This window comes from Callospermophilus lateralis, chromosome 6 (genome assembly GCF_048772815.1).
Source record: "Callospermophilus lateralis isolate mCalLat2 chromosome 6, mCalLat2.hap1, whole genome shotgun sequence".
NCBI classification, from domain to species: Eukaryota; Metazoa; Chordata; class Mammalia; order Rodentia; family Sciuridae; genus Callospermophilus; species Callospermophilus lateralis.
The window spans coordinates 141,500,261-141,516,571 of NC_135310.1; the positions used below are offsets into that span (position 1 = coordinate 141,500,261).

Sequence of the window (16,311 nt, forward strand, 5' to 3'; positions counted from 1 at the left end):
CTGAGGCAGGAAGATTATGAGTTAAAAGCCTCAGCAACTTAGTGAGGCCCTAAGCAACTTAGTGAGACACTGTCTCAAAAAAAATAAAATAAAAAAGGGATATATAATTCATATATATAATATGATATATATATATATTTTTTTTTTTCTTTCTTTCTAAAGTCTTGTAAAACTTCACATCATTATGACCCTAAAGATGAAGGAATAAAATCCAGTTAAGTGATGAGAGTGGACACAAAGCACTTGTTGTAAGGTTCAGTTCTCAAATTGAGGGAACTGAGAGTAAAGATAATTGACAGGAACCAAGGAAGGTCACTGAGAATTGAAGTGAATGAAAATAAAAGTCCACTTTTTCATTATAGTTCTGTGAAAAGAATATTAAATACCAGTTTGATAATGAGAATTATTGGATGGAATATAGGTAAAATTCCATTACATTTAGGGGAACTGACCATTATTTTTCTGTTGTGGAAAGTTATTTGATGTTAACTAAAAGCTAAGCATGCTCCCTGTGATCCCTGCCTCTTAGAAAACTATTTGAGCCTTTTTTTTTAACTAAAGGTAACAGAGAAAGCAAACTACATTTGCTACATTTGCTCTCGTTAACATTTATTTGAATTACTCATTAATGCATCTCCCCATTCCTAATTCAAATATTCTGTCTCATTTGGGAGGATGATACACAGAAACTTAATAATATCTGGGGTTGTGCCTCGCATTGGTGGGAAGGAAGAGGTCTTTTATTTCATTTGGTACATTTGGGTAATGTTTTAAATTATAATCATTTGTTGTTTTTTAATGTGGAAGAAAAACTAGCCAGGCAAGTGGCTCATGATTGTAATCCTAGCAGCTCAAAGGCTGAAGCAGAGGATCACAAGTTCTAGGACAGCCTCAGTAATTTAGTGAGGCCCAAAGCAATTTAGTGAGACCCTGCCTCAGAAAACAAAAAGGGCTGGGGATATGCCTTAGTGGTAAAGCATTCCTGGGATCAATCCCCAGTACCAAAACAAGAAAGAAAAGAAAAACTCATTTGAATTCATCAATCATCCGATTAAAACTGAAGCACACTATAGCCCAGAATACCCAGATCTTTGATTTATGCATGTTACATCAAGGCTTTTCTTCATGTTTTCCAAAGTGTGATCCAAGAATCACCTGCACTAAAAATCACTCAGGATGCTTGTTCATAGTATGTGTCTATGGATCCCCCTCCCCCAAATTTTGTTTCAGTCAGCCAGAGGTAGAAGCCAGAATTCTATTGTTTTGTTTGTTTCCCTGATTCCTAGCAATAAAGTTTGTCGAAGTTTTTCACTTGTTAATGAATTAAGCTTCAGGGTAAAACGTACAAAAATGTAGATCTTTGAAGAAAAAAAAAAATCCAGTAATGAGATTCTGACTGCGGATTACGACCTTATTAGATTTTTTCTTCAACTATCAGGTTGAAGTGGAAAAGAGTTATTGTATTCCTAAACCTGTAGTTGGGTTCAAAAGAGAATTGATAAATTACTTTCATGTATATAACAAAGAAGGGCCTGAACAAATGGCAAGTTTCTAAGGATTTGGGAAAATCTGGAGGATCTCATATATTCACTTGAGAGAACAGCAACTTCTTTAACTTTTAAGGGCCAATCAGTGTCCAAAGATCAGAATGACAGATGATTTGTGGAGGTGAAGAGGGAGAAGAAAAAGGGTGATACAGAGTGGGAAGATCTCTGAAGAATGTCACCGAGAAGTAACTGCGAGTCTTATATGACTATAACACAGCATGATCCAACAATAACTACAACAGCATCTATCAATTATACCATTTATTGATGATAGAGTTATACTCAAAAACAATCACAACAAAAGAACAAGCCGCTGAATAGAATACTTAGGTTTACTAAGTAAAACGTTTCTTTGAAACATAACGTGAAGAATTGTCAGATGCAGCAATGTTTAAGCCCTTGGATCTGTATACAGATGGCTCAGCTGTGACGCACAGGCTGCACTCTGTATCTCGCCAGGCAATCAATTTGTGTGGGTTTTCTTGTTAATTTGTTTTTGTTTTGTTTTTGTTTTTATGCCTGCATCTCAGAATGACAAACCATATGTTAGCTGAACTTCTTGGAATACATTTGCTCACATTGGGATGAAAGAAAAGAGTTATTTTTGGTCAATGGGTGAGCATTTACCCTTATCCATAAACGAAGGTGAAAAACAGTTTAGTTTCTGAATATAGAATGGTCTATTCATTAGTATACTTTTTTGGTAAGGTTTCCTTTTGGTCCTTTGTGATTTAATTTCTTCCCTGTGATTTTCAGGAAAAGACAGGGGTATAGGTGAAACTGGTATTGGAGACCTTGGTGGCAGGCATCTTGTTGAGCCTATTTTAACCAGTGATTGAGTAGTTTGGGTGGTGGAAGGCTTGGGTGAGAGTTCTTGGCATGAATTTGAAGTGAAACTTTTGGGATTCTTAAAATCATCATAAGTTGCAATACATTGTTTTGTGGTTGGTGAACTTTTTAGAGATGGTGATCTAGAATTCCATTTACATTTTCCATCACCACTCCAATTCCACTTTGAAGCATTTTGTTCAAGCTTACCACAACCAGAACTGTTTTTTCTCTTTTCTCGGCTTTTATCTACACAAGATGTCAGAAGACTCAAAGCGTCAGGAAGTTTGGGCTGCCTCGCTTTCAATGTATTTTTGGAGGAAGAGGGTCGCTCAGAAACTGCTGGAGAACAGAAAGCACTTGGTAGCCTAGACCGCTCCTTTTGTATAGTCATATGTTGTAATCGTTCCAGTTCTAGTAAACGAGTTATCAGCTGTTCAATGGAGCTTTCTGGAGAGTCCAATGTTGCTTTCCAATTTTCACATCTTGAAAAGGCAAATTTGTGCAAATCCAGAGTATTGAAAGGAGGGGGAAGAAAATCAGGATATAGAAATACTTCACTTGGTTCCTCAGTAAAAGATTCCTCAACATTTTCTATTGTTTCTGGCTTTAACTTCAAGTCCATCTTTTTAAAATAGCTGAGTAAAGTATCATTAGTGTTCTCGTTTTCTGATAAGTCACTTTCATCAGTTAAAATTTCTTCCACACTGCTGTTTCCATGTTTAAGGTTGCAGTTTGGAGCAGATAAAGTTTCTCCATTGCTGGTTTCTATAGGTGAACATGAATCAATTTGAAACTCACTTCTGTCCTTTAAAAAGTCTCCGTCAGCATAGGGCCAGTAGAGACCTATCGGCATCGGCAGTCCCAGTTTAGAACCAGCTTGCTGATCAGCTGGAGTACTTGTTAATGAGTGGTTTAGGGTAAAGAGCCTTATGGGATTATTGACTACATTAAAGCCAGTTTCCATTGTAGATTTTTTGAATACCCTTTAAAAAATAATTTAATTAATGAGTGATTTGTTGACTATAATTAAAATGCTATTAAATGATACAAATAAATAACCTTTGTCAAAGATTGATTAACATTTAGTTCCCAATGGCACATATGTATATGTGTATCTAGCTAACTGCAACAAAAATATATTAATTTCAAAATATGCTTTAATTATATAAACTATACAGATTAAAATATTAATTAGATATCCCTTTGCACAAGTGCTTTCTCACAAAGTTAGCTTATCCAGCCGGTAGCAAGATACTTGAAATGAGACCTAAAAACAGTTAACTGTGGCTATGAAGCCACAAGGTTACAAGTGGCTAATTATATTCATTTACCTATATTGTACATGAAATTATGATGTCTGAAAATTAGGATATCCAACTCAAACTGAAATTATAGTGAAATGACTTAGAATCAGATAAAAGGAAACTTAATGAATGTACTTAGGTTACTTAACAAAGACTTCTGTTAATCGCTGTAGTTTTAAAAAATTATTCTAACAAAAAAGTAAGAAATATCTATCAAACCAAAATTATTCCAGATATATTCCCTAGTAATTTTCTTCTAATGGTGCCTTTTTACTTTAGGATTGATTCTTCTAGGTATTATATTAACATAATACTGTAAAACTACAACAATAATACTGAAAACTGCAAAAACACTAGGCCATAAAATACTGAGTTACTAGATTTTTTTTTTTTTAAGATAGCTAGAAATACTGGGATTGAAAGATCAGATGCATTTAAGTTGACATGTGGTCTTAACATTGGTCTTGTTTCTATAAGAGGCCAGTTTACAGTAAAGATAAGGTAATCTAGGATTTTGAAAAATACTTTAATTACTACAGAAGGTGATAAAGGTTTATTCATTTAGCTAAACACTATAGCTAAGCACTAGGAATGCTGCCTTGCCTTTGGAAAACTACAGGAAAATCCCTTTAAATTTGCAGTTGCTCAAAGACAGGAGCCCCCTGCGTTATAGTAAAAAGAGCAGGCAGGCTGGAGGAGGAAGGCCTAGGTGTGACCCCGTACCAGCAGCAGTGAATAAGCAAAATGCAAAGGTCAATATCCACCTCAGGGGGGTTCTGAGGAGAACATGCTATATCACTGTACTTTGTGAAATGTTAAACACTAAATGCAAGTAATTTTCATTCTCCTTACTTGTTGATAGTACACTGAGGAGAAAAATTGTAATGAACTATTTCATTGACACCCAACTTCCATCTCTGTATCATCCTTAGGCCTAACCAGCATGAAGAGCAAATCCCTATCAAACACATGCTTCTGTTTAGTCCTCACAACATCCCCATGAGATGGGCTCTCCCCCTTTCCTCCTTTTATAGATATGCACACTGAGATACACCGTGGCTAAGGTCACATATCTAGTAACTGGTGGGGCTGGGACTTGAACCCAGGAGGTAGAGATCATGGCTGTGATCCCAACCACTGCCTTCTGCTGCCTCCTTTAATGTTTGCTCCTCTGTTACTGTGATATAAGTCAGTTCACTGTGTTTGACCTCTTACCTTGATAACCTTGTCCCTAGCTGAGTGCTTTCTCACAAAGTTAGCCTATCCAGCAGCACCAACATTCCCTTGTTAGCACACACAATTCTCCTGGCACTTCTTGGTTCCCCCTTGAATTTTACATAAGGGCAGCTTTCCTCTGGGCCTCATGGAGTTGAAATCCTCTGACCAGGAGAGAGCTGCTGTCAAGTGATGCACTCTGTTGTTACAGCTGGATGAGATGAATGGGACTTGGGATGCCCTTCACTATGCGTAAAAGTGTCACCAAGCCGTGTTCAAGAAGAGGTAATTTCCAAACACCTATGTTTTTAAGGGGCAGTCTAGCTGGTTCTAATCTATAGTAAAATCTAAGCACAAAACATGAGAATGCAAACCCAGGGAAATATGATATGACTATGCTACCTTCAAATCTCAGCTCCACCATCCATTAATTGTGTCACTTTGACAAGTTACAGAACTGGTCACCATGCCTCAGTGTCCTCATCTGTAAAACAGGGATAATGCTAACAGCCCCTACCTTGTAACACTGGGCTCAGATTAAATGAGTTAATATGTATGGAGAATTCAAAGAGTTCCTGGAATAGTACTTCCCTATTATATTTCCTTTTCCTTTCAACGACAAGTCCAACTCTATCCATCTAAGCCTCCATTGTAAGAGATGAAAATTTCTACAACTTGAAGAGAACCCTAGTGTCATCTAAGCCTTCATAGCAAGGGCACAGTGAACTCACCTCTTACCTGCTTGCTGGCTAGTTTGTGGTATCCACTACCACTTCCTATTTCAGGGTGGATTTCTGTAATTTCCACACAATTTTTCTCTCTGCTGGTTGTTTTTGACTCTTGTATTTCAAGCAGCTAATTCATCTGTATTTAAAATTATTTCAGTAATTTAGAATATTACAAAAATATCCTCTTACCTGTTCTCCATGGTATTTCCTTCATTAAGAGGGTAACTCCATAACTGAAACAGCTCTTTCTGACAATAGAAAGATCATGACAGTGTCTTAGAAAATACATGAATTTTTGAATGATAATTTAAGAGTATGATACGATGAGTAAAATACCACCTGTGTTCTCCTGTGAGCATGCTCTGACATATTAAGTTCTAGCATCAGTTGCTCTACTGGAATTTCCAAATGGTTCTATGAAGCAGCAGAAGACTTAAACACAACATGTCTGTGTTTCCTGTTCATGTTCTAAGAAGGTATAGTTCTTGTTCTAACCACAGGATCTATCATAAGGTCCAATGTATCCCTTTATGCATACAAAAATCATTTTATTTTTACTGATTTCATCAGAAATCTATTATCAATACCAACTAAATATTGTTAACTAATGAATCTTCAATATCATTAACATTTTACAGTGAATATTACAGTTTAATATTTTGATCAAAAATTCTAAGTGAAAGATTAATTTTATGCCATTTCAAAACAGGATATTGACCATTTCAACCACTTTGATACATTGTAAGGGCTGAGACTACTTCCCTTTTGGCAATGACTAAAAACACTATATTTACTACATATCAATTTCCATGTCTAGTATTGTTATATTAAAAATAGTTAATATAACAAAATATTAATTAAACGAACAATTTGCAGCCCTGTAAAACAGAAATATATTGACTTGGTTGAAGAACTCTACAGAAATAAAATTTAAAGTTTAATTTTAAAGAAGAAAAAAATTTCAAATATGCTTATCATTTTCAAACAATATGTTTGTAAATTATTTAAAACCAAACATCCTTACCTTATTAATTTTGCCTGAAAGAATGTGTATGAAAAAATGACAATTAATAGTTACATAAAACAGGTTGCATTCAAACAAACCCCCTTTAACATAAGTAATTATTACAGTATTAATATACACATCTAGGATTTCTTACCACCTGCCGCACTATCCCTTCCAGGTGGGAGGTTTTTATTTTCAAGAACAGGTACTTCGGAATCCAAACTCCAGGAAGATACATTCTAAAATAATATTTGGTTAGGATATACTTAAAATTAAGAAGATTTTAAAAGCCCAAGTACACAATTTTACATGTTCTTTGTTAAAGTATGACACAAGGCCCAAAGTCTTTTGACCCCTCTGCCTCCAGGATGGATGCATTCAGTATCTTTGATGAAGACAATTCCTTTAATCAAACCTTTACCAGCTTGATAACACCTGACATCCACGAAATGGAAACACTCTTACCATAATTTATGATTCCCTTCTCATTTTACTAAAAATGACACACAGGTTCTCAAAATTTATTTTAAAATTTAATAAAAGGTCATGTTCCACTAGTGGTACACAATGGCATGTTCATCAGGTTTTCTGTGTCTGAGCACCAGATCGGAAAGCCTACAAAACCTTTCCACCAATCCTTGCATTATATCTAATGCTAACCAGTCTATAACTCTCAGTCTAGATTTCAGATGTTGAGAAACACTCAGGAAATACTCAAAAAGAAAGCAAAAAATGATTGAAATGGGAAAGGTACTAATATCTACTAAGTATTTCTATTCCAGATGTTGTGCAGAGTGCTATGTGGGAAACCTGTGTGCGGGGGCAGGGACTGATTGTAATACTCTATTCTAGAAAGGGGAAGTGATGAGTTACGAAAGTAACTTGAGGAGTGAACCTAGTTGTTTTCTATCTCAGACAAAAAAAAATATTTTATAAATGAATGAAATGTTAGGTATTATTAGGTATCAGCTCCACACTAAGGAGGAACAGGGAGAAATAAGCTTCAATACACACAAGGATTTAATTTATCCACAGCAGGGTATCTCCTAATGAGAAGGATAATGGGATATGGGAAAGGAGGGTGCCGATTATTTTTACTTGGAAACTTTTGAAAATAAAATGTTATATCATATGATATAACATGTGAGGTCTAGTTGCTGTATGAGAATCATCTGGGGGAACTTTTTAAAAATGATGGTTGAGGGCTGGGATTGTAGTTTAGTGGTACAATGCTTGCCTAGCATGTGTGAGGCCCTGTGTTCCATCCTCAGCACTAAAAAGAAAAAAGTTGATAAAAAATACAGATTCTAATTCAGAAGAATGAGGGTGAAGTCAGATGTTTGCGTTTTAAAAACCTCCCCAATGGATTCACAAATTTCTTTCAGCTATATAATCCCAGGACACTAGTTAATATCTCAAATGTACATGTGAGAAACATCCTTACATTCAAATGGTAAAAAGAAGTTGATAAAAACTGCTTGTTATACAAACAAATTAACAATCAAATATGACAATGGGTAAGGAAGGCTGGTTAGCTAAACATGAAATCAGTTAGTTTGCAAGTTTCTTAAGGCCTCGAACTTGGTTATTGCCTTGCTGATATTTTCCATGAAGTACATGTGAGAAAGTAAAATGGTGAGAATTGCCTGACTGATAAACAGCATCTTTAACGAAATCTTCTGAGATTTGGAGAGAAGCTAACATTTGACATCTCAAACATGCAGAGGGAAAAACGGTACAAACAGCTCACAAACTGAAAGCAGTAAGGTTATCTCTGTAGTAAAAGTCAGTGGGAATTGTTTTAGCAATGAGAGCTCCTGCCCAAAGGCTCAAGTTCAGTAGCATCTGCCATACCTCCTGAGAAATGCTTGACAGATGGACCCTGGCGCCACAGTTCTCACCGTTTCTTCTGCCCATTTTGTTGTAGCTGCTCCTCTGTTTCCTTAAAATCCTATACAGGTTGTGGGACAGGCACATTTATGGGTAAGATTCAACATTCATATAAAAAGAAAGTGGGAGCTTAGGGCACTTAACTGGTATACATGAGGCCCTGGGTTTGATCCCTCCCCCCCACACCCCCACACATACACAAAAGAAAATGTTTGGAAAGCAGAGTGGACTGTGAGGCTGGAGTAACCATATGAAATCAACCAGGATTTAAAAAAAAAAAAAAAAAAAATGCGGGGCAAACCAGGACAAGAAAGGGCACAAACAAAAGCAAACTAGAATTTTTAATTGACAGATGATTACAAAATTAAGACAGAGGTGAGGAGATATCAGATAAGAAAAATGAAATACAAATTGGAAAAAAAAAAAAAGGCGGGGGTGAGTTATCTGGAATTTAACAAATAGGGCCATGATGTCTGTTTTGAATCATTCAAAACAAAAAGTGCTCCATTTGGGGCTGGCGTTGTGGGTCAGTGGTAGCGCGCTCTCCTAGCAAGTGCAAGGCCCTGGGTTCGATCCTCAGCACCAAATACTAACAAATAAAGGTGTTGTGTCCAACTACAACTAAAAAAATATAAAATAATAAATAAATACATAAATAAATAAATAAATGAGTGCTCCATTTGAAAGCCAGGTCAACTTTACATATAAGCAGAACAAGAGTCCTGGGCATATTTCAGAGACATTAAAAGGCCCCCAGGACAGGGTGATATTTTCCACAGTAAACTCTCATGGTATCCAAAAAGCCCACTCTAATTTAAGGTAAAAGTATTGGAGAAATAGAAGATAACAAACCAATCACTGGGTTAAGGTATAACTATTTGGAAAGAATTATAAATTAAAGCCACGTAATACTAAACACATCAGCTAAATGGTTTCAGTTTATGTCTCCTAGACGTAAAGGTGGGCTTTGGAGAAATGGGAGACACAGATCGGTAGTGAACACTGGGATGGTCCCCCTGCCCTGAGTCTGCGGCCACTGCTGGAGAAGAATGCGGAAGGAAGGAGGCTCTGGAGCAGAGGCCCGCCTGGGGCCACGCAGGGTCCTCTCCTGGGGGAGAGCCCTGGCACCAGGCACCCGAAAAGGTACCAGCAGGAGGAGCTTCAGACAAGGAAAGGGAGCTTCTGGAGTCCCAGAGCGGGAAGGCAGGTGTCTGAAGGGGGCTCCAGGCCCTGGGCGGGCGGCTCCCTTTCGCTCCCAGGCTGTGGCTGGTCTCAGCGGGGAGCTCGGGCCAGGGCGGCAGGTGGGGCTCGCGGTCGCCCGGGGCTCGGGCTCTTACCCCACAGGGCCGCAGGCCCACGTGTCCTCCCCGGTGTCCTCTCCGAGGGCGAAGCCGCCCCGAGGCCCCGGCCGCTCCGCGCGCAGTGCGAACGGCTTGCCGAGCGCCCCTTCCGACTCGGCCTTCCTGTAGCGGGAGGACAAGGAGGGCAGCGGGCAGCGGGGGGCCTGGCCCTCGGCCGTGAAGGGCCGGCGGGGTCCGCAGGCCGGCGCCGGCACGGAGCTCAGGCCCAGGGCCCAGGCCGGGCTCCAGGAGGCCAGCCGTGGCAGGGGCTGCGGCTCCGGGGCCTGCCCCAGCGGCCGGGGCGCCCTAGGCGTCGCTGCGTTCCACCAGGGGCACAGGGACTCGGGGGCCGCGGGTCTGTTGGGGGCTGGCCCGAGGGGGAGCCGCTCGGGGGTCTCCAGGCCGCCGGGCGTGCCGGGAGCGCCATGCCGCTGGCCGCCCGGCCTCGGGTGCGACCCCTGCGCGCCCTCCGGCTCCGGCAGGGGCGTCGCTGCCCACTCGTCCATCGGGGCGCAGAGTGCTCCCAGGGCACCCCTCCGGCAAGGTCGCAGCCACTGCCGCCCCACCGGCCCTCGAGGCGGCCTGCGCCTCCCCCAGCCTTCCCTGACCCTTCCAGGGCCTCCGAGGCCTCCCTGAAGCTTCCGGGACCCTCCCCGAGGCCTCCCGGACCTCCCCTGCCTTTCCCCGGGTCCTCGGGGGTCTTCCCTGGGCTTCCTCCCGCTTTCCGCGGCCCGGGGCTGAGGACTCCGCGTGGCGGCCAGTAGGCTCCGGGCCGATCGCCTGGCCCCAGGCCCCCAGGAGCGTTGCCCCTCACTCCTGGAGACTGGATCTGTGTGGTCATGGCTGTTCTGCGCACACGATAAGTGATTAAAATGGAAGAACAGTATCCCGCTGAGAGCAAGCGGGATGGTCCGCTTCAGGTCGGTCATCTGTCTTAGGACAGGAAGAACAAAAGTCCATGTTTTTCTTTCTGTCTGGGATACGTTTAGATTGAGCCCAATTTGGTACCCACAAATGCGGTATCTCCTACCAAGCTCCATGAAATGAGAGAGGAGGAAAGGGAGGAATGAATGAAAACACACACACACACACACACACACACACACACACACACATCCACTTTTCCACAACAGGTTAATATAGAGGAAAAAATTGAAACAAAACATATCTGACTACTAAAAAATGTTTCTTAGTCTTATTCTTTATAATGAAGAATTTATATTTGAGAATTTTTTGCACCACTTTGCCAATGAAACTACTGTGTTCTGTTGGGTTGAAAACCAGACTCTAGATTCAATCCCCCAGATATTTCAATAAGCATCTTAATATATTGAGGAGGATGGAATCTTCTTAGAATAATGCACACACAGGTATATAACAAATGTTGATCACAGATTCCAGGGTCTCTTGGATCTCTGATCCCAGCTCACAGGTGTCTTCTTCATCTCCATTTTCCTCTCAGGCCTTCCTACCTGCTTTATTCTACCTTTATTTGTATTCCTCGATTTTATTTGTTTTTGTTTGTTTGGGGTACTAGGGATTGAACCCAGGGTCACTGAGCCACATCCCCAGAACTTTTTATTTTTTGAGACAGGATCTCACTAAGTTGCTTAGGGCCTCACTAAGATGCTGAGGCTGGCTTTTAGCTCATGATCCGCTTGCCTGAGCCTCCAGAGTGGCTGGGATTACATACATTACATCATGCCTGGCTCCTCAATTTTATTTAATTCCTTGATTTGTTTGCTTTTTTGTTATCTGTTTACCCCTAGTAGAAAAGGAGAGACTTACCTGCATTCTTTGGGGTATCCCGGGACTTTAAAACTGGGCTGGGCCAAATCAGTGAAGGCCAATGAATAAGAGCAACAGAGGCCTCATTCCCTCCAGCTTCCCTGGAGGTCTCCCTACCAGGCTGTCCCCTCTCTAGTCTCTGTTCCATCCCACAGCTCTAACATGGACCTCAAATGCTCTCCTAATTCATGAATATTAACAACAAATTCTGGGTCTTCTAGGTATAGAATCATATCAGCAAAGAGTGCTAATTTAAGTTCTTCTTTTTCTATTTGTATTCCTTTAATTTATTTCATCTAATTGCTCTGGCCAGTATTTCAAGGACTATGTTAAATAAAAGTGGTGACATAGGGCATCCCTGTCTTGTTCCAGTTTTTAAAGGGAATGCCTTGACTTTTCTCTATTTAGAATGATATTGGCCTGAGGCTTAGTGTAGATAGCCTTTAGGATGTTGAGATATGTTCCTGTTATCCCTAGTTTTTCTAGTGTTTTGAATATGAAGGGGTGCTATATTTTGTCAAATACTTTTTCTGCATCTATTGAGATAATCATATGATTCTTATCTTTGAGACTATTGATGTGATGAACCACCAGAAAACTTCTAGAAATAGTAAATGAATTCAGCAAAGTAGCAGGATATAAAATCAACACCCATAAATCAAAGGCATTTCTGTATATCAATGACAAATCCTCTGAGAGGAAAATGAGGAAAACTACCCCATTTACAATAGTCTCAAAAAAAAAAAATACTTTTTGGGAATCAACGAAAGAGGTGAAAGATCTATACAATGAAAATTACAGAACCCTAAAGAAAAAAATCAAAGAAGACCTTAGAAAATGGAAAGATGTACCTTGCTCTTGGATAGGCAGAATTAAAATTATCAAAATGACCATACTACCAAAAACACTATACAGATTTAATGCAATTACAATCAAAATCCCAATGGCATTCCTCATAGAAATAGAAAAAGCAATCATGAAATTCATCTGGAAAATTTAAGAGACCCAGAATAGCTAAAGCAGTCCTTAGCAGGAAGAGTGAAGCAGGTGGCATCACTATACCAGATCTTAAACTATACTACAGAGCAATAGTAACAATAACTGCCTGTTACTGGCACTGAAACAGACTGGTAGACCAATGGTACAGAATAGAAGACACAGATAAAACCCCACGAAATTATAATTATATTAGACAAAGGCACCAAAAACATGCATTGGAGAAAAGATAGCCCCAACAAATGGTGCTGGGAAAACTGGAAATCCATATGCAACAAAATGAAATTAAACCCCTATCTCTTACCACACACCAAACACAACTCAAAGTAGATCAAGGACTTAGGAATTAAACCAGAGACTCTGCGTCTAATAGAAGAAAAAATAGGCCCTATCTTCAGGTGGGATTAGACTCCAACTTCCTTAATCAGAATCCTATAGCGCAAGAATTAAAACCAAGAATCAATAAATGGGACAGACTCAAACTAAAAAGTTTCTTCTTGGCAAAAGAAACAATTTGTGAGGTGAATAGAGAGCCTACATCTTGGGAGCAAATTTTTACCCTTCACATATCAGATAGAGCACTAATCTCTGGGGTATATAAAGAACTCAAAAAGATAAACACCAAAACAAAACAAAAAAATAACCCAATCAATAAATGGGCCAAGGACATGAACAAACACTTCTCAGAAGAGGATATTCAATTTCAAAATATATGAAAAAAATCCTCATCATCTCTAGCAATTAGAGAAATGCAAATCAAAACTACTCTAAGATACCATTCTCACTCCAGTCAGAATGGCAGCTATTATGAAGATAAATAATAACTGTTGGCAAGGATATGGGGAAAAAGACAAGCTCATACACTGCTGGTGGGACTGCAAATTGGTGCAGCCAATATGGAAAGCAGTATGGAGAATCCTTGGAAAACTTGTAATGGAACCACTATTTGACCCAGCTATCCCTCTCTTTGTTTTATACCCAAAGGACTTAAAAACAGCATACTACAGGGAAACAGCCAATGTTTATAGCAGCACAATTCACAATAGCTAAACTGTGGAACCAACCTAGATGCCCTTCAGTAGATGAATGGATTTTTAAAATGTGGCATATATACACAATGGAATATTACTCAGTAATAAAGAAAAAATAAAATCATGGCATTTGCAGGTAAATGGGTGGAGTTAGAGAAGATAATGCTAAGTGAAATTAGCCAATCCCCCCAAAACAAATGGTGAATGTTTTCTCTGATATAAGGTGACTGACCCATAGTGGGGTAGGGAGAGGGAGTGTGGGAGGAATAGACGAACTCTAGATAGGGCAGAGGGGTAGGGGTAGGGGTTAGCAATGATGGTGGAATGTGATGGACATCAATTATCCAAAGAACATATATGAAGACATGAATTGGTGTGAACATACTTTATTATACAGAGATATGAAAACTTGTGTTCTATATGTGTAATAAGAATTGTGATGCATTCTGCTGTCATGTATTTTAAAAATAAAAGCAATTAAAAAAATAATAACAAAAAAAAATCTGTAGCGAGCCTTGAAGTATCTGCGAATCGCCTTTCCTTCCCAGTGCTTACTACAGCACCTACTTCAGACATTTTACAATTTCCCAAACTTCTCTGTCCTCCAGGATGTACATCATTTTTACTTTTCCTACAATAATGCCTCCTTTGAAAAAAAAAAAACAACAACTTTAGTTTTAGTCTGCATAGTTAACTCTAGTCATAGTTCTAGCTCAGAAGTAATCTTTCCTGACTTCTCAAGAAGAATAAACTACTATCCCCTGCAAGACTTCTATCAAAACCCCTTCTTTTGGGTTCTGATAAAATGATTTATTTACAATTTCTTGCTCATGTGACATTATAATTATTCATTTGCAACAGGTCACTATCTTAGCAACATGAAGGTGAGACCTGCTCTTTTCATATTTAGCAAGTTGCCTGGCATATAGTGGGTACTCAGTAAAATTTGAATTAATACAATTACTGAAAAAAATAGTATTTGCTAAAATATATGTTGTGGTTACAAGGTGCCAACATATTATTGAATATTCTAGATTGATTAATCAATCTAATACTACTAACCACCCCATGAAGCAAGTCTACTAGTTATTATTTTAAAATAAGTAACCTGAACTTCAGATATTTTAAGTAGCTTTTTCCAACTTACAATTACTTGAAAAGTAGTAAATTGAGGTCAACATTGGGGTCCATGTAGTCCCATACTTTCTACAAGTATATGTATCTGGGAAATTATCACGACCACCCCAGACAGAAGCTCTTTGTGCACACATGAGTGCATGTTCATCAGCGTGTGCAAATTTCCCAGATGGGGCTTATCCTCGCTCATCTCCCTTTCTTTCTATTTCTCTTTCTGCTTTCTCCTTTGATTTTCAAGACTTGAACTAATTCCTGTTCCCTTGAGCACCTCTAAGATTTGTCATCCATCAATACAATCTTCCACAATTCTGTTTTCCCTTGACAGAAATTATTCTTAAAAGCCTTTTGCTCCTATCATCATTCCTAATTAACTGTTCTTTCTTTTTCTGGCGACTTCTTCATGATTCGATATCAGCATCGAAATTGTGGCTGCCTCTTCTGTCATCACTAAATATGAAAGGTTTTGAGTGGTGTCCAAACTAAGAGAATGGTACCTTCCTGAGCCCTTGGGTCTGGTTTGGCTTTAATACAGCTCTGACCACAATAGTTTAGGCTTCAGTCCTTGGCCCAACAGAATGCACCTCCCTTCAATGACATCTCAAGGCCACACCCAGCACTTAGTTCCTAGTGGTAGCCTCAAGCATGCCTTCATTGACATATGCACTTCTTTACTTAAGAGAAACCAATCTTTCATAAAACATCTTTTTTTATGAAAAAGATGTCTTCTGGCATTTAGCTCACTCCTGCATTATTGACCATGAGATGGTCTAAATCAGAGGGAAAGAAGGCAAGCCTTGGACCAATCACTTCAGAGGGCTCCAAAAAGCCTTCCTTGCCACCAAATTCCTGTCTTCCTCAAATTCCATGGCCAAGGGAATTGACTACCAGATAACTATGGGGTGCAAGGCACCTGGACAGATATGCCTTTTTATGTCCTAGATCATGCAACAAATGTCAGTAGCAGGTTTTCTTAGTTTCTGTTTATCCTTCAGGAAAAGAATTCCATTTCGGTCTGCCTCCTGCAGTGCCTTCCATGTTTTGATATTGCCCTTGCAGTTGCCCTACCCACCTTTACTTTCCCTTTCGGTTTACTGCAATCATGGCTGGCAAGTACTTCAGCAGAATCTTCTTCTGTGTAGTTATTTTCAGAAAGTCAGGACAATATTTTCTAATGAGCAATAGTTAATTAGAATTATACTTGTTGTTATCATTCTCAAATAAGATGCTCAACCAGTGTGAAACATTTCAAATGAATTATGGACAATTTGTATTTAGCATATGGTTTAGATAACTAATCCTTATTTATCTATTTATTTATTCCTAGCAACCGCTGTATCTTTTAGGAATGGCAGATTCTATTTATCCAGATTTAGGACCCTGTTTCTAAGAGAATTCATCTTAAATATCCTGACTTTCTTGTGTTTATATAATTACTTTTAAAGATGTCTAGACATTTTTTTTTCCTGCTTCGAAGTTGTTTTAGTTTTTCTTTTCTACT

The 16,311-nt window shown here is 39.3% G+C and overlaps 1 protein-coding gene across 1 annotated transcript; it reads right to left on the minus strand.

The window, feature by feature from the left end:
• Positions 1–1,996: 1,996 nt before the first annotated feature.
• On the minus strand, positions 1,997–9,907 carry Fam217a (family with sequence similarity 217 member A). The gene is made up of 7 exons (XM_076857877.1): positions 9,859–9,907; positions 8,486–8,582; positions 6,786–6,870; positions 6,650–6,663; positions 5,965–6,039; positions 5,815–5,873; positions 1,997–3,361 (listed from the first exon to the last, which is right to left on the minus strand). Exons 2-7 carry the CDS (start codon positions 8,546–8,548, stop codon positions 2,146–2,148), a joined length of 1,512 nt encoding a protein of 503 aa, XP_076713992.1. The 5' UTR covers positions 8,549–8,582; positions 9,859–9,907; the 3' UTR covers positions 1,997–2,145.
• Positions 9,908–16,311: the final 6,404 nt, after the last annotated feature.

Excerpts from the sequence above, each read along its gene's own strand:
- Fam217a (XM_076857877.1), bottom strand. The coding sequence starts at position 8,548 with ATGGGCAGAAGAAACGGTGAGAACTGTGGCGCCAGGGTCCATCTGTCA. Across the intron at positions 5,874-5,964 it reads ATGCTCACAGGAGAACACAG|AAAGAGCTGTTTCAGTTATG; the intron begins GTGGTATTTTAC and ends TTCTATTGTCAG. Across the intron at positions 3,362-5,814 it reads GGAAATACCATGGAGAACAG|GGTATTCAAAAAATCTACAA; the intron begins GTAAGAGGATAT and ends TATTTTTTAAAG.